Source organism: Gopherus evgoodei, chromosome 8, assembly GCF_007399415.2.
Source record: "Gopherus evgoodei ecotype Sinaloan lineage chromosome 8, rGopEvg1_v1.p, whole genome shotgun sequence".
Taxonomy (NCBI): domain Eukaryota; kingdom Metazoa; phylum Chordata; order Testudines; family Testudinidae; genus Gopherus; species Gopherus evgoodei.
The window spans coordinates 69747644-69774008 of NC_044329.1; the positions used below are offsets into that span (position 1 = coordinate 69747644).

Genomic DNA, 26365 nt, shown 5'->3' on the forward strand with positions numbered 1-26365 from the left:
AATATATGATTGATCAGACAAAATGCATGTTTTAAAATTACCTGTCTGGTGGCTAATGTCTCCATTTCCAGGCGCTTCTTGCTGAAACGTACTTCCAACTCAAGATGTTGCTTTGCTTTTTCCAGTTCTTGTATTTTGTTAGCAGCCTGCTGGTGATTCATTTCCTGAAGTTGTTTCTTATGAGATTCTTCTCTCTTAAAAAAAAAAAGATAGAATAAATGGAGTATAGAAAAAAAAAATCATATGCTTCAGCTCATACAACCCATTCACTAAAGATGGATATTGGAGTCTGTTCTTCTTTCAGTCCATGAGAGATTTATGGCCACTATAGATTACAGAGATAAATTCACTTTCTCAGCAATGGGAGGTTATATCCCAGTCAATGAACATCAATTATTATACCCTATAGTATAGAGGTGGGCAAACTATGGCCCATGGGACCGTCCGGCCTGGCCCTTAAGCTCCCGGCTGGGGAGGCTAGCACCCAGCCCCTCCCCTGCTGCCCCCTCTCCCCCGCAGCTTGCTGTGCCACCAGCGCTCTGGGCGGTTGGACTGCAAGCTCCTGCTGGGCAGCATGGCTGCGAGCGCCACCGGCCTGACACGGTGCTCTAGACTGTACGGCAGTGTGGCTAGCTCTGGCCAGGTGGCGTGGCTGCCAGTCCTGGTGTTCTGAATGGCATGGTAAGGGGGCGGGGAGCAGGGGGTTGGATAAGGGGCAAGGGGTCCCCAGGGGCAGTCAGGGGACAGAGACCAGCGGGCAGTTGGATAGGTGTGGGAGTCCCGGAGTGCAGGTCAGGGGGCAGGGTATGGATAGGGATCAGGGCAGTCAGGGAACAGTGAGCAGGGGGGTTGGATAGGGGGTGGAGTACCAGGGAGTGGTTGGGGACAAGGTGCAGGGGGGTTGGATGGGTTGGGAGTTCTGAGGGGAGCAGTCAGAGGGCACGGGCTAGGCTGTTTGGGGAGGCACAGCCTTCCCTATCCGGCACTCCATACAGTTTCAGTTTCACAATCTCAATGTGGCCCTTAGGCCAAAAAGTTTGCCCACCCCTGCTATGGTACATTTGCTGAGAAGTAAAGTATCATAAATTTATCACGTTGCCACCATATATTATTCTCTATTGATATCAAGCCAGCATATCCTGAAAATTGTACCCTGCTTGTAGTAGTTCTTGCCCCCAAGACACATGCAAATACAAGAAAGAATGAAAACCCTGTGCAAAAAGACTGCATTATATCTGGAATACTTTGTGCAATAGGTGGGTTTTTATAAGTGTTTCAAAGGAGAGGAAAGAGAGAGCCAGGGATTCAGCTGTTCAGGCATGCGAGACAGCATGAAAGGCTACACAAACCACCTTTTCATTTAATTATGCAAAGCAATTTACCAGTTCTGCTTCTAGTGATTTTATCTTGCTTTCGTAAACTTTTTTTTGCGAAATAAGTTCTTGTTGAGCCATCTCTTTTGCAACCTGGATACCTTGCATCATTTCTTCCTTGGCTTTCAGTCGTGCCGCTTCAATTTCTGATTCAAGTCTGGAAGTAATGAGCAACTTAAATTAAAATATTAGCTTTTAACCTTTTTTAGTATGTTGCATATGAGATAAAAAGAGTAACATGCTATATTCATTACTTTATTGCTTCCGTCAAATGTGAAATTTAGGTCTAAAAACCTCTCATTTTAATTGTTGTGGTTGTGCTAAATTTTTGTAGTTTATTGATTATCTGTTCTCATCTCCCCCTGGGAGAAAATCACACACAAGAAGGAAAAAGACTTTTTAGCCACAGCTGCTACATTTTGGGCAATTCGATCATTAGAGACATAGATAGCTGAGTTTGCAATGATCAGGAGAACTGCATGGTGACTTGCCTGCCTGGTGCGAAGGTTGCAGATCTCTCAAGACATCTAGATAGGCTTATGTGTAGAGTTGGGGAGGAGACAGTGGTTGTGATACATGTAGGTACCAACGACATGGGGAAGGATAGGAGAGAGGTCCTGGGCACACCCGGCACACCCCATGCACATGCCTATGCTCTGCCTCCTGCCCCTGTGCAGGGAAGTGGGGGGGAGAAGGCAGAGGGCGGAGAAGAGCGGGCCGGGCCAGGCAGGATTTTTAATGACATGCTGCTCCGGCAGGCAGCAGCGTACCATTAAAAATCGGCTCGTGTGCCGTCTTTGGCATGCATGCCATAAGTTGCCAACCCCTGGGATAGAACAAGGAGTAATGGTCTCAAGTTGCAGTGGGGGAGGTTTAGGTTGGATATTAGGAAAAGCTTTTTCACTAGGAGGGTGGTGAAACACTGGAATGGGTTACCTAGGGAAGTGATGGAATCTCTTTCCTTAAAGGTTTTTAAGGTCAGGCTTGAAAAAGCCCTAGCTGTGATGATTTAGTTGGGGCTCAGGTCCTGCTTTGAGCAGAGAGTTGGACTAGATGACCTCCTGAGGTCCCTTCCAACCCTATGATTCTATGAATGGGAGTAGAGGTGCAGGGCCTCATGGGCAGGGGGTGCAGAGCTACTGTGGGCAGGCGGATGACTGAGTGGGGGCACAGAAACACATGGGGACAGAGAATGTAGAAAGACATGGAGATGAAGGTAAGGAGCTGGCTGAGGGAATGTAGGGGCACATGGGGACCCGGGGGTGGCTGAGTGGGAGAACAGACACATGGGGACAGGGGGAGGGGGTGCAGGGGCACATGGGGACAGATGTCCCTCAGCTTCACACTCACCCATTTTGCATTGCATTAAACATATCAATCTGTATTTGGAATAACCCTCTCTGAAAGTCTGATTTTTGCAGTGAAATAAATTCTCAATTTAATCTTTTGGCAAGCAAGAAGATTCAATGTGAGAAGACAATTTTAGTAGAATTCAGGCTTATTGTGGAAATATATGTCATAATAAGAATTACGTATTAGAATTCCAAACAGTTAATCAAAAGAGTGCACAGCTAGAGATAACAAAAATAAAATTGTTTCATGGTTATAAAAACACTGCAATATCATTGTGTGTATTCAACTTTATATTAAAATGTTTGACTTTATGAGAAGTCAAGAGTGACCTTGTCTTTTTTTTTTTTTTTAAAACTTTAACTTACTCTTATGCAGTTTATATACCTATATATTTCCAGAAGAGAGCATGCTGCATTAGCATATGAGCAGTTTATTGTTAACCTGGAAGGTTCCACAATACTTACTGTGACCTCTGTGCAACCAACAGTTCATTTTTTGCAAATTCAAAATCTTTTGGCCCATCACATGAAAAGGTAGTCCCACAAGATGGTCTTTTTACTTTCTGAACCTCTACTGGATGATTAAACCTGAAATAATGGTCTCCACCGAGAATTACCCGATCACCCTGCAAAATACAGACACACTATTAGTCTATAATCTTAGAATCAAATATATAATACATCAAAATTAGAAAAATAAAAATATCCAGTAATCTGTCATTATGAACAAGTCAAGAGCCTTCTCAAAAACTGCAGTCAGATAATTTACCATTCATGCCAGGTATTTTCAAAGCCATGCATAAATATATTATATCTGTACCAGTGATGGACAACTTACGTGATGCATAAGTGTTGGCTCTGAAATGTGTTCCCATTAACATATGTCTTTGCTTCTCCCAGTGGCGTAATGCTCACTCTACCATCAACATTTTTGATAACACTGAAAGTGAGAAACATCAGATGTGACAGCAATAGCTTATCATGAACAAAAAAAAGTTGTCACTTAACTCCAGCTATCCATGACATTCATGATTTAGATAATGTGACTTTGAATCCCTTCCCCAGCTCCCCCAAATATTGACTGTATAGTTCATGCTATTCTGTTATTACACCATACACCTCAACTATATTGCTTTCTAAGAGTCAATCCTCATTTTGGAACAAGGTAAGTTTGAGTCTAAACACACCTGCTGCTACAATACTTAGTGTAATTTACTGCTGTCTGAAATGCTGAATCAAGTACTTGAGGTTATGGAAAACTTTATTAAAGAAAATTTCACCTTATCCCACATTTCTTCAAAATGTTTTTTTTAAGTAGTAATGTTGTTTAAATTTCTTGTATTACATAAGTGGTTCTAGGCAGAATGAGCGCTGCACATTATACAACATTTCTATAATTTGGTCAAGTTACAACTCCATCTCGGAGACAAATTTTATTTCATGTAGGGAGTTTCTACCAATATAATTCATAACTCAGGAGAGGAGAGATTGAAACAAGACGGTTACTCACCTTTGTAACTGTTGTTCTTCAAAGGTGAGTAACCGTCTTTTCTTCTTCGAGTGATTGCTCATATCCATTCCAGTTAGGTGAATCCCAAGCCTTACGTAGGCAGTGGGGTCGGAGTGAAATGTGGCAGAATGAAAACTGCTGAGCCAGAGGCTACAGCATCTCTTGACTGTTGAACCAGGGCATACTGCGAAGCAAAGGTATGGACCGAGGACCAATGGAGCTGCGCGATAGATCTCGTGGGTAGGAACACGAGCCAGCAAGGCGGCAGATGAAGCCTGAGCCCTGGTAGAATGCACGGTGATGTGGCTTGGGGAAATATGAGCCAAATCATAACAAGTGCGGATGTACGCCATCACCCAAGATGAGATCCTCTGAGAGGAAAACAAGCAAGCCTTCCCCTTGGTCTGCTACCGTGACAGAGCTGGGGCACCTTACGAAATGGTTCTGTCAGCGCAATATAAATGCGAGCACTCTACAGATGTCCAGGGAGTGCAACTGTTGCGCCCATTGCGTTGAGCTGTGGGTAACATGAAAGGCCGAAACCACCTTAGGGAGGAAAGCCGGGTGTGGTCATAACTGCACCTTGTCTTTGTGAAACCTAGTGTACGGCGGAACCACCGTAAGAGCTCTGAACTCGGAGACTCATCTGGCCGATGTAACAGCTACGAGGAAAGTTGTCGTCCAAGACAGGTATAGCAGAGGGCCCGGTCCGCGAACGGCTCGAATGGGGGAGACATAAGTCTGGTTAAAACTAGGTTGAGGTCCCAGGTTGGGGCTGGGCGGCGTACCCGAGGGTGCAAGCGCTCCAAGCCCTTGAGGGACCTCGAATCCATAGAGTGTGAGAACACGGAACGTCCACCTTAGCCTGGCTGGAAGGTAGAGATGGCTGCCAAGTGTACCCTCAGCGATGATACCGCCAGGTCCTGCCGCTGAAGGCCAGAGGCAGGCCAAATAGAGGGGATCGAGACCTCAGTAGGAGCAAGATCGAGCGTATTGCACCTGTAGAAGAAATGCTTCCACTCGGCCAGGTATGTTGACCAGGTGGAAGGCTTCCTGCCACCCTGGCTCAGTTACGCAGCAGCTACACTGTGAGGCGAAGAGGCTGCAGGTCCGGGTGACGAAGCCTGTCGTGGCCCTGAGTGATGAGGTCTGGGTGGGGTGGCAGGGTAATTAGGTTGGTTATTGACAGGCCGAGCAACGTGGTATATCAGTGCTGCCTGGACCACACTGGAGTGATCATGATGATGCGCGCTCTGCCCCTGCGGAGTTTGAGTAGGACCTAATGAACCAGTGGGAACAGGGGGAAGGCATAAAGGAGTTGGCCTTTCCACGGCATCAGGAATGTGTCCAAGATCGATCCCGAGGAGAGACCTTGGAAGGAGCAGAACATCTGGCATTTTCTGCTCTCGCGGTGAGCAAACAGGTCTATGTGAGGAAAAATCTCCACTTCTGGAAAGCAGAACGCCTCACATGGGGCAGAGTGACCACTCATAAGACAGGAAAGACCTGCTGGGTCAAAGCGCCAAGGCGTTCCGAACACCTGGGAGAAAGGACGTCACCAGCTCCATCGAGTGGGGCATGCAAAAGTCCCAGAAATGGATGGCCTCCTGACAAAAGGGGGGAAGACCATGTCCCTCCCTGGTTATTTATGAAGCACATGGCCATTGTGTTGGCTGTAAACACCGAGATACCACGGCCTTGCAGGTGCCGCTGGAACCCCTGGCACGCCAGGCGGACTACTCTCATTTGTGGGGCATTGATGTGGAATGCCAGCTCCCGAGAAGACCAAAGGCCTTAAGCTCGGAGGTGACCATGAGCACTCGAGCAGAGAGATGACGCGTCCATCGTCAGGGGCAGTGAGGGCTGGGGCGGATGGAACCGCATCCCTGCCCACACCAGGGAGGGAGTTAGCCACCACTCTAGGGAGCCTAAGGTGCTCGAGGGAATGGTGACTACCATGATCATTGGCTTCCTGTCCGGGCGGTACGCCGAGGTGAGCCGGACTTGGAGAGGACGGAGACGGAGCTTGGCGTGTTTGGTTACAAACTTGCGGGCAGCCATGGACCCAGGAGACTGAGACAAGTGCGAGCCGAGGTCGTTGGGAAAGTCTGCAGACCTCGGATGATTGTTGCCATCGCCTAAAACCGTGGCTGTGATAAGCAGGCTCCAGCTAGGTCGGAGACCAGGATAGCCCCTAGGAAGTCCAACCTCTGCGTGGGAACCAGAGTGGATTGCTCTATAGTAATCATCAGGCCTAGACCTGTGAATAAGACCGTGACGATGCCCACGTGCTGAGTGGTTTGTGTCTCGGAGTCTCCTCGGATAAGCGAATCGTCCAGATATGGAAAAACGCCTATCCGACATCAGCGAAGGTAGGTGGCGACTATGGCCATATACTTGGTCAATACCTGTGGGGCTGCAGAAAGGCCAAACAGTAGGACCGTAAACCAGAAGTACTGACGGTTGGCTAGAAAGCGGAGGTATCTCCTGTGCGGAGGGAAGATGGCGTTGTGAAAGTACACGTCCTTCATATCGAGGGCGGCATAGCAGTCCCCAGGAGGCAAGGATGGGATAATGGTTCCCAGGGATACCATGCGGAACTTCAACCTTATCCTAAACTGGTTGAGTCTGCACAGGACTAGGAAGGTCTGAGACCTCCATTCGAGTGGGGGACTAGGGCATAACGGGAGTAAACCCCCTTGCCCCTTTCGTCCGTCAGCGTCTGCACCTCTTGTACGAGGAATTGCTCGTGAGAGGGGTCCCTGAAGGGCGACAGGGTTGGAACAAATTAGAGGTGGTACCCATGCTCCACCGTGCGCAGGACCCAGCGATCTGAAATTAACTGGGGCCACGTCAGGAGAAAGCGGGATTGGGATCCCGGCCTGTGACTGGTACACCGCCCTCAGGCGCACCTTGGAAGGTTCGTCTTTGGTCCCAGTGGTAATTGCGAGGGACCTTGACCTTGGCTCTTTAGGGGTCCTGACGTTTGTCTGCAACCACCTCGGCCTCGCCATTTGCCAAAGTCCTGTCTCTGGCTAGGCACAGAGTATGGCGGCTGGGGACAGAAAGGCCTGTGTTTCGTCGCTGGCATATGCATGCTGAGAGAGCACATTAGGACCCTATTGTCCATCAGGCTTCGCAGCCTGGGGCTGTCTTTGCCGCGAAGAGGCCTTTACCAACAAAGGGTAAGTCCTGAATGGCATACTGCAGCTCCGGCCGGAGGTTTGAAACCTGAAGCCATGAGATGCACCTCATGGCGACACCAAAGGCCAGAGTCCTGGCTGCTGAGTCTGCTGCGTCCAACGAGGCCTGGAGGGACGCTCTGGGTACCTTTTTCCCCCCATCCTCCAAGACGGCAGCGAACTCTTGGCGGGAGATTTGAGGGAGAAACTCCATAAACTAAACTACCGTCACCCAGGTGATATAATTATAGCAGCTAAGCAAGGCTTGTTGCTTTGCTACCCAGAGCTGCAGGGCCTCTGCAGAGTACACCTGGTGGCCAAGTAGGTTCATTCGCCAAGCCTCCTTCGGTTTCGGGGCTGGCGCCCGCTGGCCATGCCAATACCTCTCCTTAACAGACTGAAAGACTAGTGAGCAGAGAGGAGAGCAGACAGATGAGTAGTCGTACCCCTTAGAGGGCACCATACCGGGTCCTCTACCTCTGGGACCTCCTCCACCTCAGGTTGTCGGGGGGCGTATCAGAATCGTGGTCCTGAGCATAAGATCTGCGCATGTGGGATGACACGGATGCGTGTCTGGATGGCCATGGAGGCACTAAAAAAAGGCAAGGGCAGAGTCTCTGACTCTATCGGACCTTGCCCAACTCGGAACCGGGGACCGGCACCGGGAGGCGTACCGGTACCTGGAACGAGATCCAGACCTGCAACCAGAACGGTGCCGGGAGGTTGACCGAGATCTCGAGGCTCGGGGAGAGGCTACGGGAGTCACGGTACCTGTCGCGGTGCCGGGAGTCGGAACGGTGCCGATAGCAGCGGGTCGGCGAACGGGATACCGACCGGTGCGGCGAGTGCGACCAGTACCGATGAGGAAAACAGCACCAGGACTGCAAGTGGTGTCGGGTGTGCTGACGGGACCTGGAGCGTCTGCGGGACCGTGATCATGAACGGTGCCGCTCTGCTGACAGAGGACGGTCATATGAAGAGACTGTATTACCCGCACCGGCGGTGCCGGGGTCAGGCAGCATCGACTCTGTCATGGCAATGAGATCCCTCACCGTTGGTAATGTCTCCGGCGTGGAGGGAACAGCAGGCTCAACCACAGTGCATACTGGGGAGCTGTCAGGCACCGGATTCGACGGCCCTCATGGGACCGGGATCGACGGTACCGAGGTCGTCAGAGCTTCGGTAGGTGTCGGTGCCGGGTGATCTGACTTAGACGAGCTCTCTGGCTGTGGTGCAGTTGGCACAGAAGCAGCGGGAGCAGTAAGCTCTACCACGGTGCATGCCGGGGAGCTGTCAAGCACTGGATTCAATGGCCCTGGGGGACTGGAATCGACGGTGCCGATGTCATCGGTGCCTCTGCAGGTGTCGGTGCCGGGCAATCTGACTTAGACGAGCTCTCTGGCTGCAATGCAGGTGGCACGGAAGCAGCAGGAGCAGGGGGCTCAACCACAGCGCGTGCCGGGGAGCCGTCAGGCACCAGCAGGAATTGTAGGCTCTCTCGACCTCGGAGGAAGGGAGCGGTGCCGAGTCGACTTCGGTGCCGGCGACGGCCGATGCCGAAAGGCCTTGGCAGTACCGGTGGGGTCCGGTGCCGAGGAGGCGCTTCTACCAGCCGCTTGATCATCGCTCGGTGCCAAAGGTGGAGGGGTATGTGAAAGTCCCGCTCCTTTTTGTTCTCGGCTTTAAAGCCTTGCAAATGGGGCACTTAGCTGTCAAGTGTGATTCCCTGAGGCACTTCAAAAAGGAGTCGTGTGGATCTCCCTTCGGCATCGGCTTCTGGCAGGCCGAGCCCATTTTAAAACCCGGTGAGCCGTGCATGGGCTCCGGCACCGGGTGCAGGAAAGGGGCTACTTCCTGAACCCCGCTAACTATTACTAAACTAACTGTGTTAGCAAAGAAAAAAAAACATAACTATACAAATATATATATAAAAGGATTATAACTGCATAACTATATACGAGAACTACGAGTAGCTAGGGAAGTGGAGGTCAGCTAAGCCGCGCTCCGCTGTTCCAACGACCGACACGGGCGGTAAGAAGGAACTGAGGAGCGGGTGGGCCGGCAGGAGTATATATCGAGCACCATGACGGCGCCACTCTAGGGGGCGACCTGCTGGCCCACTGAGTTGCTAGGGTAAAAGTTTTCTGACGAATGTGCACGCGCGGCGCACACACCTAACTGGAATGGATATGAGCAATCACTCGAAGAAGAACTGTTAGCTACAAATAAACTGCAAATATATCTCCTGATATTCTTATATTAGAAGGCAAATTTTTCTAGTTACATATTGGAAGATATACATTTCTAGTCAAAATTGAATCTTTTTTTTAATAGTTAAAGCTCAACACCAGGTGTTAGTCTCCTCTGTCACCCCTCTCCTCCTCAAACAAACCAAATACATTGTTCAGGTGTCGGATTATTCATAAACGGAAGGTAATATTAAAATTTACACAAAATCATCTCCATCAAAAAATAAAAATAAAATGTTCAGGGGCTACCAGTGTGATTCTCAGTTCATGCAAATTTCTTCAGGTGTGGAAAGTTTCATGAAAGATTTACTAATGAGATTATATATGTTACTATACAATGAGGCCATACATTTTGTATGGGGCTGAGCAGAGGCCAAAGGGAAGTGCCATGAACTGGAAATGGCACTGGCCCACCATAAAATGGAGGAACTGTCTATGTCCTTGGAAGACAGATATGGAAATAAGCATCTTTCAAGGTAGGTCCAGAATGGGTTGTAGGCCCCCTTATGCTTTTGGGATCAGGAAATAGCGGGAGTAGAAACCTTTCCCCCCCATTTCCTGAGGGACCTCCTCCACTGCCCCCAGTTCTAGGTGGTTGTCTAGCTCCTGAATGAGGAGTTACTAGTGAGAAGGGTCCCTGAAGGAGGAGTGGAAGAAGGTAGGTGGGGTGGGAAGGTGGCCAAAAGCTGGAGAATGTAGCCCAGCGACAATCTCTAGCACCTAGTGGTCTGAGGCAACCTACGACCAGGCCAAATTGTAAGGAGGGAGACAGTTGAGGAAAAGATGGGAAGGAACCAGGGAGTTGACTGGAATGTTGCTCTCTAGCGCATCCTTGAAATGCGAGCTTCTGACCCCTGTGGTGTTTCACTGGGCCAGGTTGCATAGGTGAACAGGAGGAGGAAGAGCAATGGAGACTAAAACTAGTGTCCCTTGTAAATCCCTGCCGAGGGCTGCCAAGGCCTTGGTGGCTGGGGTGGCCGGAAATTGCTTCCTCGCCAAATGAGGCACATGAAACCCCAAGGGGCAGAGGGTGGCTCGAGTGTCCTTCAGACAGTGCAGCCTCACGTCCGTTTGTTCTGCAAAGAACCCAACTCCATAAAATGGGAGATCTTGTATCGAAGACTGCATCTCCTGGAACAGATCTGTGGTCTGAAGCCAGGAACTGCACCTTATGACCACCACCGAGGTGACCACCCTGGCCGCTGAATCAGCCACATCCCAGGCCATCTAGCAGGAACACCTAGCCACTGCTGTACACTCCTCAACCAGGGCCCCGAATTCTTGGGCCACCTCCTGGGGCATGGAATCCTTAAACTAATGGAGGGAGTCACACAGCTTAAAGTTACATTGCTCCAAAAGAGCTGGTGGTTCGCAACTAGGAAACTGTAGACTGGCAGTGGAATACATTTATCCTCCCAAAAAGGTCCAGTCTCTTGGTCAACCTTATTTTTGGGTGTGAAACTAGAGTGCCCTTGCTTGTCCTTTTTGTTGGCCGCCAAAACAAACAATGATCCTGGGGGCGGATGAGTATAAGTATTCGAAACCCTTGGCCAGAACAAAATACTTTTTCTCAGCCCTCTTGGAAGTGGGCAGGACTGAGGATGGGGTTTGCCAGAGAGTTTTGGCAATCTTTAGGACCCCTTCATGCACCGAGTGTGAGACATGTGCGGGGGTGGATGTGGACAGCACATTAAACCAAGTGTCTGATTGCTCTGCCATCTCTTCTACCTCTTGGCCTAGGTTACTGTTCACTCTTCGGAGCAGGGTTTGGTGCTCCTTAAAGTCGTTCAGTGAGCTAGCACGAGAGGACCCCACCATAGCCTCATCTGGAGAGGATGAGGATGACTGAACCACCAGGGCAGGGACTGGAGCATCATCCTCTGTGGGGAAAGGAGGTCTCGAGGTGGGCATCTGGCCCTCCATCCCAGCATCTGCTTGTGTTTCGCACAACTAGCCTGGTGCTGTTTGATGCTTGTCCGACGTGGTGACCAATGATTGGTGAGATGGGGGCATCAGCAGAACCAGCATGCCCCAGGCATTTGAGTAAGGCCATTCTGCTGGCTACTGGCCCTGCTACCAGGACGGCATCGCTGAGGTGGACACAACCTCAGGAGCCCAGTCACAACGGTGCTCTCTTGGCGAGGGGTTGAACTTCCCCTTGCGTCGGAGAAATCCTCCTCTGGTGACAAGGTTGGACCATCGACGTCTGAGTCCAGCGGCTAACCATTGCTGTGGGTGCCTCGAATAGTTAGACCAGTGCCAGGAGTAGGGGGAGCAGCGCCAAGTTGGAGAGTGTCCCTGTGATGGGGGGAGAGTCCCTTTGCGCTTTGGGCGCCAGGAAGGTGTTGACTCAGCCACCAGTCTGAGTCCCCTACCACTCAGCAGAGTCCGGTGACAGATTATTTAGGAGGGTAGGAGGTCTCCTTGCAGCTCCAGCGGCCCAAACAGGGACCCAATGTCCCCTTGATCTGTCTTGCTCATACAGGGTCCCACTTCTTAGACTACTTCTTCTCCGGTGCCTAAGAAGGAGATCGTTCTGGGTAGACCCAGTACCTGGGATGTGCTATGCACTGAGGCCAAAGTGCTGGGCATTGTGTCTGGCCAGGCCAGCTCCAAGGCTGGGTGGAGAGCGGCCTCCATGAGGAAGGCCCTCAAATGAATGTTGTGTCCTTGGACGAAAGTTCTTGCAGATGTGACACTTACTTAGATATGGGATCCCCCCAAGCACTTCAGACAGCTGCCGTGTGGGTCACTAACAGGCATAGGTCTATTACAGTCAGCACAAGGCTTAAAACCTGGAGACCAGGGCATGCCCCGCCTAAGGCAAAGTCCCCGCCGGTACCTTAGCTGACTGACTATAGTACATAATAGCTACTTACTAACTAATCTACAATAAACAAAACTATTTACAGCTGAAATACGAAGTCGAAAGGGAAAGAAACCACTGACCACTTGTGAGGCAAGGAAGAGAGGTGCTCTGGGAACCAACTACCATGAGTAACAATGAACTGAGAGGTCGTAGGACCAGCAGCACCTGATATTCCGATGCATGGGTGCGGCACTGCAGACGGCGCCACAGCCAACCCTACAGATCTCGCTAAAGCAAAAGTCTCCGACAACTGTGAATGTGGGCACACATACACCTAGAATGGAATTGATATGAGCAAGCACTCAAAGAACTGGGTATGTTTAGTTTAGAAAAAAGATTAATGAGGAACATGATAGCTGTTTTCAAATACTTGAAAGGCTGTCATTAAAAAGATGGAGAAAAGCTATTCTTTCTCGCCACAGAGGGCAGGACAAGAGACAATGGGTTCAAGATACAGCATAGCAGATTTAGATGAAATCTCAGGAAAAACGTCTTAAATGCAAGAACAGTAGGACAATGGAACAGACTGCCTAGGAAGGTTATGGAAAGTCCTTCACTGGAGGTTTTCTAAAGGAGGATGGATAGCTGTTAGTCTTGGATAGTTTAGATGCAAAAAATCCTGCATCTTGGCAGGGCATTAGACTAGCTGACCCTTGCAGTCGCTTCTAACCTTATGATTCTATGATCTTATGACTAGAAAAACCATGTGTGGAGTTAATTTGGGGATCCAAAAAGGGAAACTGAGGTGAAGGGCTACATGTAGGTCTGCCCAAGGTCACCAGGGGGCATCATGAGGCAGCCACTCATCTACAATCTTTCATTGTTCAGATTCTCTGAAGTACTGCTTATCTGATGTACACAGACCAAAACAAAAACAAAAAAATGTTTTCAAACAGAAATTAGATTCATATTACATGCAGACAGCACATCACTGAATGGAATTCTGATACTGACATGACAGCGTATATTTCATTCTGCTTTTAAGAATTTAGCAGATTTTTTTCTGTGTAGAACTAATTTAGTATCTTTCATTTGAGTTATTACTGTATTTTAATTTTGAACTACTTATTTCCTAACCGGAAATTTCTGTTTGTTTTGCATATGAGTATATAAACGTATGATGTGAGGCAGTATTACTGCTGATGTTGGCTGACTTTGACAAAGAACATGAACACAGCTAAGAGGGATGCAGCACTGAAAACTTCCTTGCTCATCCCAAAAACATGTGAAATGTTTTAGAAAACTAAACCGAACACTGATCCCTATAAGTGACTCAAGCCCCTCTCACTTTCAGCATGAGTAGTCCCAAACTCATACGGACTATATACATGCTTAAAGTTAAGCTCATGTTTAAATGCTTCACTGAATTTGGGATCTTAAAACAACTCTTCTTGATTACTTGAACTCTCATTTAGATAAATGAAAAGGATAGTCAGGGTACATCAGGATTGGGTAATTAATCTTTCTATTCAGCAGGAGAAGTTCTTATACACAGCATCATATGATCATGTTTCTCTCAACCTTTTCTACCTTAAGCAGATACCTTAGCTATGTCAACACTAAAAACAGTTTTGCTGCACTAGATGACAGAGATCAGACATATGCTTGCAGTGATTAACTTACTCGATCATAAGCCAGTTCATTTATAAGCCAACCCCCCAAAGATGGATAAGTAGAAATGGAAAATTTGTATAACCTGTTCATAAGCCAACCCTATAATTCAGGGGTCAGCGAACTTTGGCTCCTGCGCCATCAGGATAAGCCACTGGCGGGCTGAGATGGTTTGTTTACCTTGAGCATCCACAGGCACAGAGATAAACCTAAGTAAACAAAGTGTCCCAGCAGGCCAACGGCTTACCCTGACGGGCCAGGATAGCAACTGGTGGGGAAGTTTTTGGTGAGGGAGAAGCTGGGAGTCAGGGGAGTAACCCCTGTGACCACAACCACGTGACCCCACTCCTGGCCCAGGACCCCGCACACTCCCTATCCCATCCCTTCCCACCTTATCTGGGGAGGGCCAGGGGAAGATGTCCCTGGCCTGGCTGGAGTCACTCCGGCAGGCTGGGCAGTGCGGCCGCAGCCGGCCAGATCAGGTGGCATAGCCGCAGCATGTTCCAGTGGGCTGAGCCGGGCGGCATGGCCGCAGCAAGCTCCAGTGGGCCAGGCAGCACAGCCACAGCATGCTCTGGGGGGCGGGCCAAGCAGCACAGCTGCAGCCTGCCAGCCCCAGAGCTGCAGCTGCTTTGGAAGCTCAGGGGAGAGCAGCGTGGCCAGAAGCAGAGATACTCTAGCCCTGCCTCTTCCCTTCTGTCTCTGCTGGCTGTGCTGCCTCTCCTTTCTCCCTCTGTTGGGGGGAGGGGCTGTGCCCCACCTCTCCCTCTGTATACCCATTCATTAGCTGACCCCCTTCTTTGGTGCTTCCCTTTTTTACTTAAAAAATTCGGCTTATGAATGAGTATATATGGTAATTTCTAGGGGGAGGTGCAAAGAGTTCTTCATTGAAAACCACTCTGTGATGTCTGGTGAATCCCTCAAAAGAGGTCACATCATGTCTGTTATACTGGTCAAACAGCAGCTCCATGCTAGATGAGAGATTGAGCACCCTGTGAATTATTTCATACAGCAACCCAGTTTAATACAGCAGTAAGACGCATAAGATATCCCACCAGAAATTCATCTCTGCACATTGGCTAATACAGCACCATTGTGAATGCAGTTACATGTGTTTTGCACAGATAACATAGCTGGAGTGTCCACACTGCAAAGAGCTAAGACACTCCAGCTATGCTAAGCTAACCCAGGTTAACTCTACAGTGAATACATACCTAGAAGAGACACTTGCTCGGGGGGTGGGGGGAAGAGGGAGGGAGAAGAGGAGGTGGTAACCCATTCTCACATAGTCACATGAAGGGTCTTTCATTTTAGGGTATCACATACCAGTGATCATCAGCAATTAGCACTCCAGAGAGCTGGATATCATGATGAGAATTTGGTTTGTACTTTCCAACTGTAGTTTGTCCTTCTTTTATCATGTACAGAAGCATCTCAGAAAGCTGGGGATCTTCATTGAGATTGACAAGGTTTGGCAAACGATTGTCCATCTTGAATGTAATTCCTGCTTTCTAGGCGATTGATTCAGAAAAATACATACAAATAAATCACTAACATTTTCTATAAAAAATAGATCAAAGTCTGCCTACTGTACCATAGGTCAGTGTTTCTCAAACTGGGGTCCTTGGACCACTGGGGTTGCACAAGTGTACTTCAAGCGGTCCACAGGCCCCACTTATCAATTCCTCCCCAATGCCGCTGGGTGGGTGGTGCAGGCAGGGCCCAGGGTGGCTTGCCAAAGGGAGCACCGTGCATAAAGGTTGCCTGATTCCTACCTGACCTGACAAGAGCCGGCTGGGTTGGCAGAGGCAGCAGGCAGGCGGAGCAGCAGCATTTGGAGGGGAGGGGAGAGGGACCCAAGCTGCAGGGGGGCAGTTGAACAAAAAGCCGAGCCAGGTCTCTTCTCTGGAGCAGGGGTGCCCATCCTGCCCGACTGCCATGTTCGGTTGCCTCTGCTTCTAGCCCCTCGCCCCAGAGTGGGAATGCCCTACTGTCTGCTGTGAGGAGGGTGTGGTCGTGGCGGCAGCATGGCTGATGTCATATGTCCTCCACCCATGTACCCGGTCTCCACTGAGCTGAGGTGATGGGACAGGGTGAAATCTGTGTGCGCTGCTGCCTCTCTGGGTCAGAAGCTGCTAGCAGCTACTTGTGTCTGAACAAGCCTTCAGGCCCCTGACCCTGAGTGCTTTATTAAAGGGAATGTGCTCAACACTCTGTGTGTGCACGCGTGCACACACAGTCTCCCTCACACGGTCCCCACAACACACAGCAGGGCTCCCTAGGTCAGTTTCATCACCTGGCCTGTGCTGTGGGTAAGCACCAGGAGCTGCTGCTCTCCTGCCCTCTACTTATGCAGCCCAGGTGGGGAAGTAATCTGGATGTAGGGAGCCCTGGTGTCGCTCCTTATTCGCCCCTCACAGCCCCCAAAGGGGTGCATGGGTCAGAGGAGCATCAGTCCAGTGGGGGAGCAAGCAGCAATGCCAGCTGCTCTGTCACTGCATCCAGGTGAGTTTTCCCATATGCAGTTTTCTCATGTGGGTGCAGGAGGGGAATTCAGAGGTTAGGGGCACAGGAGTGGGACTGGGATTGGAGTAAAGGGGGCACAGTGCAGGAGGGAGGTGGCCGGGTAGGAGTGAAGGGGTGCAGGAATTAAATCGCACAGGAGAGGAGTGCAGGGGTTGGGGTGAAGAGGGCACAGTATGGGGTTAAGGCTGAAGTGAGAGTGGGGAGCCTATGGGAGACAGGGTTAATGGGGAGAGGGGTGCACCACACCCATAGGGCCAGGAGCACCAAAATGAAAGTTTGCCAAGGGTGCCATTTTCCCTAAGGCCAGCCCTGTGGAACAGCTGTTCTCCAACATGCATGAGCCGCTGGAAGAGGAGCAGGGATGGGGAGCACTCAGGGGAGGGGGCAGAAAGAGGCGGGGAAGAGGAGGGGTGGGGTGGAATGGGATGGGAAGAGATGGGGCCTTGGGGGAAAGCATGGAGTGAGAGATTGGGAGTCCACAAAAAAATTTAAATCAAAATGGAAGTCCACAGGTTGCTAAAAAGTTTGAGAACCACTGCCACACATAATTTATTTGAAAGCACTGACCTGAAGAGAATGAATATTAACTGCTTCTTGCAAAGAGGAATGTAAACTAGGAAAGAGGATTCTTAGGACAATCCCAATTCTGTGCATTAAGGGTGTCATAAACAGATAGTTAAGGGTTAATAGAACAGGAGTACCTCATGTCTCTTTTGACTGTAAAGAGTTAACAAGTTCAGTGAGCTTGGCTGTCACCTGACCAGACGACCAATCAGGGGACAGGATACTTTCAAATCTTGAGGGAGGGAAGTTTTTGCGTGTGCTGTTTTTGGTTGTTGTTCTCTCCGAGTTCTGAGAGTGACCAGATGTGCAACCAGGTTTCTCTCCAATCTCCCTGATACAGGTTCTTACAGATTCAAAATAATAAGTACTAGGTGATAAGGCGAGTTAGGCTTATGTTTGTTTTCTTTATTTGCAAATGTGTATTTGGCTGGAAGGATTCTAATTTGTACTTGTATACTTAGGCTGGGAGGGGATTCCCAGTGTCTATAGCTGAAAGACTCTAACATATTCCATCTTAAATTTACAAAGATAATTTTTACTTTTTTTTTTCTTCCTCTCTTTAATTAAAAGCTTTTCTTGTTTAAGAACCTGATTTTTTATTTTTTTTTTTTAATTCTGGTGTGAGATCCCAGGGGACGGGGTCTGGATTCACCAGGGAATTGGTGGGGAGAAAGGAGGGAAGGGGGAGAGAAAGGTTAATTTTCTCTGGGTTAGGAATACTCTCTCTCTCAGAGTCTGGGAGGGGGAGAGAGAAGGAGGGGGGAAGGTGAATTTTCCTCTCTGTTTTAAGATTCAAAAAGAGTTTGAATCACAGTGATCTTCCAGGGTAACCAGGGAGGGGAAGTCTGGGAGAGGCAACGGTGAGGGAAAGGGTTTACTTTCCTTGTGTTAAGATCCAGAGGGACTGGGTCTTGGGGGTCCCCGGGCAAGGTTTTAGGGGGGACCGGAGTGTACCAGGCACTGGAATTCCTGGTTGGTGGCAGCGCTATAAGTACTAAGCTGGTAATTGAGCTTAGAGGAATTCATGCTGGTACCCCATCTTTTGGACACTAAGGTTCAGAGTGGGGGTTTATACCATGACAAAGGGGTTTATTGATATTAAGCATTTTCTAAACTTCTTTAATTCTTGTGAATAAAGGGTACCTGTAACTCCTTTGTTTCTTCAAATTTCCTCTGTTCTGCTTGTTCAAATTTTTCTTTCCAGGCCCTTAACATATCAGGAAAAAGAAATCAAAATAATTACTTTAGGGATATTTTATTCCAATATTTATAAGACTACTACTTACTATTCAGAAGACATTAATGACTACCCCACCTTTGCATCTCTGCCATATCCCTCTCCTTTTGGTGTAGTTTTACCCTTAGGGCTGTTATTTCTTGCAGATACTGTCTATATTTCTCAGGATCTCTATTTAGAGTACTTTTGCGAGCTGCTTTCAGTTTCTCAATTTCTGCTTTCAGTTCTACATTTGAAAAATAAAAACATAACTCAGCTTTTACAGTAAACATAGGATCCTACATTAAGCAGGTGTTTAATATTAAAAAACCTCATTCTTTTTTAACAGTAAGTCTGAGGATTTTATCCTCACTTTGGCAATATGGAATTTATGTTAAATAGAAAGTATCCCACCCAAGCTTTAACATGCCCATCTAGCTACAAAAGTCTGTGTTTGTTACTTTTAAGAATAGTGAGAAAATAATTTTATGTCACTACTGCTGAAATGTGAGACATTAAATAACCTGCTAAACTGCACACTGAATAGTGTGCCTGGAGATATGGCAAACTGAATGTTTTTGTTTAAGGTCTAGACGTCACTTTTATATCATGCTATTCTCTGAAACACACAGGTCACACCAATTGAAGAGATGTCCCCCAAGGAAGCATTAGCTAAATTAACTGATCAACTAGAGTGCTGACAATAGCTTATTACACTATACAACTGATTTCATTTGATTATATAGCACGTAGACAGATTCCAGTTAAGTACTGCCAGGTTTTCAACCTGCATAATGTTTTTGAAGAAGCTGCTAATTTAGAAAACACAACTGGTTCTCTCTCTCTTATAATACAGCATGGTTCTTTTTGTTTGCCATCCACCTAAGCACGTCTTCATTATCCTGTGTGCAACACCTGCTGGGTTCTCATCTATTTTTGATTTTTAAATGTAAACAAAATAAACAAGTAAAATAATATCCTACTTGGTGAATCAATCCCATTGTATCTCTACATAAAACCACTTCAGCATGAATACCAAGCACCACTGGAGGTGGTAGTAACCCAATCCCCTCAGCAAACCTAACAAGAAGGGGACAATGCCAGTTTTTACACCCCAGTTACCACAATACTACTCATCTCCAGTACCACTGCAAGTTAGTCTGCACTTGCCTATTGGCTGCAATACTAATGTTCCCCACAGGTAATACAATGATTATATATGCAGCTGTAAATTATTTCATAATTCAGACTGACTGGAGAAAATCATAAAATAGTAAGTCTGACTTCATTTTTATGCAATAAAAGACTTTCCTCCTCCATTTTCAGTAAGCACCATATGACTAAATGCCAGAGAAGTTATTTTCTCTTCAAAAAGGGAAACTTCAGGTTGAATGAACACTTACAGTCTACAAAATACAACAATGTCCTAAATATGAGTACAATAGCATGTGTCTAAACAGGTTGCTGCTGACCCCACTCAGAGGGAACAATAAAACTATTTTGTGTGGAGAATTAAGGGCCAGAATTTGATCTCCTTGTTCACACTGCATAGCAATTTAGTAGTACCACTGACGTCAACGACTACTAGTGCAGCACAGTGCTCTTTATCATGTGCAAGTATACCACAATCTGACTGTACATAAAAGCAACATTATAGCTGAGATTTTTAAGTGTACAGACTTTAGGAAATTCAACTTTAATTTGACCACCTTTCATTCATGTTGTATTTTGTGTATCACTGTGGGAATCGAACTGAATTTCCTGACTTTTTAAAAATCTCAACCATAATGTCAAATTACATGTAAAAAATTAAGGTTAATTTCCTTGTTTCATAAACAAAAATAAACAGAAGGAAAACTTAGGTTTGCTTGAATACATAACTGAAATGAACACATTTAACTGGATGCTGTGATATCTATAAAAGTGTGTACATTCAAACATATATACAGTACCTAATTACTTCAAATAGGGCATAGGTTTAAGCTCAAAAACAAAAAACGTAACCTATAAAAAATACTGAGATGTAAGTTTGTGAAACTGTATCAAAGAAAAAAGAGTATCTCCAGTTTTGAAATATTAGTAGGCCTGTAAATTGTTTAAAGCCAGTTATTTAGAAAAATCTTAATGTTAAAAAGAATAAACCTCAAATATGCTGTCAATCATTACAAGAGTATTAATATCAACATCATGGACAATTAATTTAAAAATGCTTGCAAATAAAAAAAATCCCACTTTACCTCTAATTAATTTAGCATTCACATCTTCATTTACTTTGGCAATGTTGATTATCAAACGAGCTTGTTTAGCATATCGAAGAGTGCTAAGGGTTTCCTCTACATTGCTGGCAGCAGGGCTTATTGTGGCAATCATGGTCGTTTTTGAATTTCCACCAAGACTTTCCTTTAATAACCTTCATTGACAAGAAAATGAAACAATTATTCCCACCATTGAAACCAAATTAACTTCTCAGAGTTCATAAGGAATTAAATACAAAAAAGCCTGTGTGATTTACTATATATTTCAAGATGATTTTCAACCAGATAGCCAAATCCAAAACACGAGCCTGTTCCTGCTTACAGATACAACGGTTTTTTTATGCTTAGAGAAAATTCAATCAAATACTTATACACCTACATAATTTCACTCTATTCTACTTAAAAGACTCTTACAAACCATAGAAACTATTATACACAAGCATTCCTTTGCTTTCCATTTATGTTCTCCTCTTCTTGGAAAACACTGATCCCAAATGCCTAAATATAGCAGAAAAAACATGCCTGCTTATATTTGTTTATATTTTCACTGGTGCACCAACACCATGGAAGACTTCAGATGAAAATGTCTTAAGAGTTATGGGAATAGGTCATAAATCAATTTTTGGTGCAATCAACATGACAACTGCTTTCATCTTAGTGATAAAACTGCATTAAAATAGATTAAAATAGTCTATAATTCAGATGACATTGCCCAGCAAGTTCTAATAGCAATAACAATTTGCAAGACAGTACACCTTGCTACAGAGTGGGCAATGAGAGAGGAATGCGGAAGGACGAATAGTTTTTACTTTGCCCAAGTTCTTTTCCTTTCCTGAATCAAAAGAAGCTTCTCCCCCTGTGCATTTTTCCCACTCCAGATTTAGTATTTATGACAGCTGCGAGAATGAAGAAATGGAAACTAAAGTCCTTTATTTACAGAAAGCCCTATTCTGACTAAAATAAACTCAGGTGTCAGGCACGCATAAGCCCCAGGCCACTTGCCTCTACCAGCTGATCTACAGGAGACAGATGAATGGTGGTATAAGACTTACTCAGCTAACCAACAATTCATAGTTTTAGGGTTTGTCCTTAATCTATAAAAAATTAGCAGATTCCCAGGTGCACTGAACTAGTTTCACAATGTCATGCCAGCGATGAGGGTTGAGAGAGTGTTGTGCCAAGGAGAGAGAGTCAGGGATGGGATCAAGACCATAAAGTCCTCTCATGTACTGTGTGCCTAATATGACATGCCCGCCCCAGTCACTAGTTCGATCAGGCCAGCAACCTGCTGAAAAATCTGTCTTTAGGAGAGAAAGAACCATCACGGAGCCAAAAAGGCAAGGCCAGCAAATAAGAGAACATAGGGAATAGGAGATTGTTTTCTTTCTTGTGGGAGGAAGTTTTAGTGTTCAATAGATGCTAAAAAATGTGAATGCAATCTCTTCAGTGCCAGAAGAAAAAGGGAACAGCAGAGAGATGAGGGCCCTGTTAAGAGAAGAAAAGACATCAGAAGCACATTTCTTCATCTACAGTACAGAACACTGAGGAAGACTATACCGGTCCTCAAATGTACCCACAATTAGCAGAACATGAAAATAAAAGTATTTTTCAAGTTTACTTTACTTCATCCAATAGTTATTTCACACAATTTGTAGAAGTGAGAGTCTACAGATGCATGAATCTACCATCTGATAAGAGTCTCATCTTTTTGTTTTCCACAAACCAAGATTACTGTATAGTAGCGCTGCATGGAATATACATACCACGTAAGGACAGATTCCCGATAAGGAATGAAAGCTCTCTTTCTGTTCTGAGATTGCTCAGAAAGCGCAGAAATAACTTTCCCCAGAGTCAGCAGTGATTTATTAATACTCATGCCCTCCTATATAAAAGCAGAAATAAGAATAAATGCACAGCCTCATTCTGAATATAAAACATTACTACTTAGATTTTTTTTAAAGGGCAAATTGCTAAAACAGAGCCTAACAGGCTAGCAGCATTCTCCTATGAACCCATCCTATTAACAGTAATTGTTGATCCTATCAGGATATGCTAAGTGAATCATGCTGACTCTGATGCAGATGCAGATGTAGTGTATTAAATCCAACACTGATATAATGGAAACGAGAGCAGCCCAGAAGGATCTTCAATCTGATGTAATGAAGACCTACGTTTTGGACTAAGCAGTTCCAAGGAGCAACGTTAGAGAAGACTTGGGATACATTTTATCTTATTGTAAATTTTTTTTTTTGTTAATAATGCCAAACCCCAGGGAGGAGTGAGTTCCGACTCTACACAGTGTTTAGACTGTTTTAGAGCAGGTTAGGAAAGGTACTTGCACATATAAAGCAGTCCCCTCGCCTTCTTTTTAGCTTCTTTGCATTATAAAAACAGAGTTAAGCAAGTGCTTTCTCCCCTGTTTTAGACATAAAAGAATATTCAGCTTTGTAAAGTTACAATAAATGTGTGACATATGGGATAAAAGCTAAAGCAAGCATTTAATATCTAGCCTTTTGGAAGATAACTAGAAAACAAAACAAAGATGTCCAAGCCTCTGATACAAAAACTACCAAAGAAAACTATTTTTTCCTGTCTTTTTATAATCAAGTCAAGTTAAAGCAGATGTGATGTTTTCCACATTGATTCAGGATTTATACTGAACCTGTGATGTGAGACTCAGATCAATAATAATTTATATGCACATATATTTTAAACAGTGAAACTGTTGAACAATTAAAGAAGTTAAATTTAACTCTATGAATAGTGCAGAATATTCAGCAGACATTACATGAATTAATTTTTTTCCCGTCTTGTGAAAAGACCAGAGCAGCTATGCAAAAGACACCGTGTTACATCAAGATTCATTCAACATGGAGACCAATAGGTCTTCTCTTACAAGTGCAGACCTAAAGCATTTTCATTTCATGGCCTCACAATACTGTACTCTGAGACAAACCATATGTCACAAAACTGTAAATGCAGTTTACCTTCAGCCTCTCCTCACTGGTCTGAGTTGGAGAGCAGCGTTCGCTGCCTGCTAGATCTATTAGATTTATGCGACTGGTAATCCTATGATCATGCCCTTCTTCTTCCACAAACTCTGTCTAGAGAAAAGAGATTACTGCACTTAGAAAAAACATTTAATTTTGCAGATTATGACATCACCAAAATAAAAACCCCATGAAGAGTCAGATCCACCATGCTATTCACTTTTAAATAATGCATTAAACATTTTCTCATTTTACTTTTTTAATGAGAGTGTCATTTAAGATATAGTATAACTTTCAACAAGAAAAAGATTAAGGCGAGGATAGTAAATAGTATCCAGAGACAAACACCTGAGGATTTCCGGTAGCACACCTGCATAAGCATAAGTAGAAGTCGTAAAAAATGAAATGCAGCCTAGCAGTACATTTTGCTACCTTAGCTAAGGAGCATATCAGGACTATTACTCACTTGGGCTTCAATCCAGCACCCACTGAAGTCACTACAAATTGTCTTGGACTTTTGTTGATGCAAGACTAAACCACTGGTGAGTGAAAAGGACACTGACCTACATGCCCCAATGGGGAAGACAGGGCAAAGTATGGTGATGGCAGCAACTGAGGAAAATCAGGAAAAAAATCTGAGAGAGGAAAAAATTTGGAGGTCCATAAACTTGGGAAGAGCTCTATCTACTTCGCTTCCTTCTCTACCCTTGTCTCTGTGGAGGTTGCCTGTCTCCTACATACAGAATTATAGGAGGGAGAGCAGAGCTCATGCCTGCTGGGGATAGGTGACACTGACCTGAGTGCACAGGTGTGTTTCAGTAGCTTCTCATTTAACAGTGCCTGAAACACTTTGCATTATCCTCTCTCTGACCCAGATCAGGTAAGTGAGACATATCACTGGGACATAAACATTCAAAACTGTGTATTATAGGATTTTCTCCCCTTGCTATAACTGAACCATGAACATATTTGTATAGTGCAATAAATACAGATAGTGCAGAACTTAGAAAAGCAGGTGTCCTGAAAGTTTACAGTATGACTCAGACATGTTTACAATGTGCTTTTAAAAAAAACGGTAGTACTGCGAGTATATAAAATAAACCAGACCTGGCTATTTAGAAAGCAAGACTACTACTTCTTATTCAGCCCAATATATTTAACACAACCCTCTCCTCCTTCATTCTTTCTAGGCAGCATACAATAATTGAATTTTCCACCATTACATTATTGCACTAATTAAAAAGAAAAAAAGTCACACTATACCTTTGTTTGCGTCATCACGAGGGTGAAGACAGAATGAGATCTAGAGCTCTTGTCATTCATGCCTGTGGCAGCAGTTGCTCTCTGTTTATTTCCTAGCTCGAGCCAACTCTGATAATAGAGATAAGAGACAGGATATTAAGTGAAAGGATTCTGTGAGCAGCTAACTAAAGTTAAAGAGCTCTGCAAAATAGAATACACTGTATCTACAAGCTGGTATTGGTGGTAGCGTGGGCCAATAAAAGAAAATGTTGGTAGCCCACAAAATACTTCTATGTAGGATGCCAACATTAATCAATGTTTGAGCACTACTGATCCAATTTTTCCCCACCTCTAATCACAGGGGCCAAAAGGGGACAAACTTTTTGAGATCCTGGTGTTAGCAAAAGGAAAAATTGAACCACTACTACTTTTGTCTAAGCTTAAATGAGCAATTAAATGAATTTAGGCCCCGATCCTGCAAGTAACTTCAGATGGGCACAAGGATCTGCCCACATGTAGTCAGCTGCAAGATCAGATAAGATGTCATAGGCTAACAGACTAGGCTTTGTAAGCTCATGTTTATCATCACTGAAAACAAGCATTCAGGAGTAAAGAAAGGAGCAGTCATGAGGCAAAAGAAAGATTTTTACTTACAGCTATTAAAAGACTGATTTTTATTAGTTAAAAACATCATCATCTTACCTGGATATCTGAATAAGAACTGACTGTGTTCCTATAAACAAATAAACTAGTTCTAGTTCAAACCCAGTCATTTTTGTTTCTACAAAAGGCATTAGTGGTTTAATTTTTGAAAAAAATTTACTGAGTTAAAACAAGTACATACACTGAAGCCGAACTTCATCAACCGCACCATGAAGCCTAAGTATCTACCCAGCAAGATTGGGCAGGATCTTAGGCCTTGATTCTGCAAAGATTTGCACACGTGCTTAACTTTACTCACTGTGAGAGTTTCTCTGGCTCAATGAGATTATTTACAGATCATAAGTAAGCATGTGCGCAAATCTTTTCAGAATAAAGGTCTGCCCAGTCCTGCTAGGGTTGACCTTTATATTTGCAGAGCCTTTTATTAAGTCAATGGGACTGCATAAGGGCATAGAACAATAATGCATATTGCCATATCAGGCCCATGTATACTAGAATGACAAAGCTAAGGCTTACGCTGTCAAGTCTTCCACGTATGGCCCCAATACTGATGTTCTCTTACACGGAGCTGTTGAGAATTGTAAAAGAAAAAGCTATTCAATATATGAATGTGTCCTAACAATTATGCAACCAATCTCTTAAAAGTAAAAAAACCTAATGAAATAGAAGTGAAAAATTATTTTCTACATGTCATGGTATGAAGGGGTGGTTGTTTTTTTTTGGGGGGGCAGGAGGTTGAAGGAAGGTCTTAAAAAAATCAATG

General features: G+C 45.5%; 1 protein-coding gene across 1 annotated transcript in view; it reads right to left on the reverse strand.

Annotated features, from left to right (window-relative positions):
- Positions 1 to 26365, reverse strand: part of KIF14 (kinesin family member 14) — a 69627-nt gene that overhangs the window by 40945 nt on the left and 2317 nt on the right. Inside the window, 15 exon segments of the mRNA XM_030573372.1 lie at positions 42 to 194; positions 1383 to 1530; positions 3191 to 3351; positions 3564 to 3595; positions 3598 to 3665; positions 15473 to 15657; positions 18380 to 18443; positions 18552 to 18699; positions 20690 to 20862; positions 22471 to 22589; positions 23695 to 23811; positions 24961 to 25068; positions 25642 to 25672; positions 26119 to 26152; positions 26155 to 26170. Coding sequence (XP_030429232.1) covers positions 42 to 194; positions 1383 to 1530; positions 3191 to 3351; positions 3564 to 3595; positions 3598 to 3665; positions 15473 to 15657; positions 18380 to 18443; positions 18552 to 18699; positions 20690 to 20862; positions 22471 to 22589; positions 23695 to 23811; positions 24961 to 25068; positions 25642 to 25672; positions 26119 to 26152; positions 26155 to 26170 — 1557 coding nt within the window.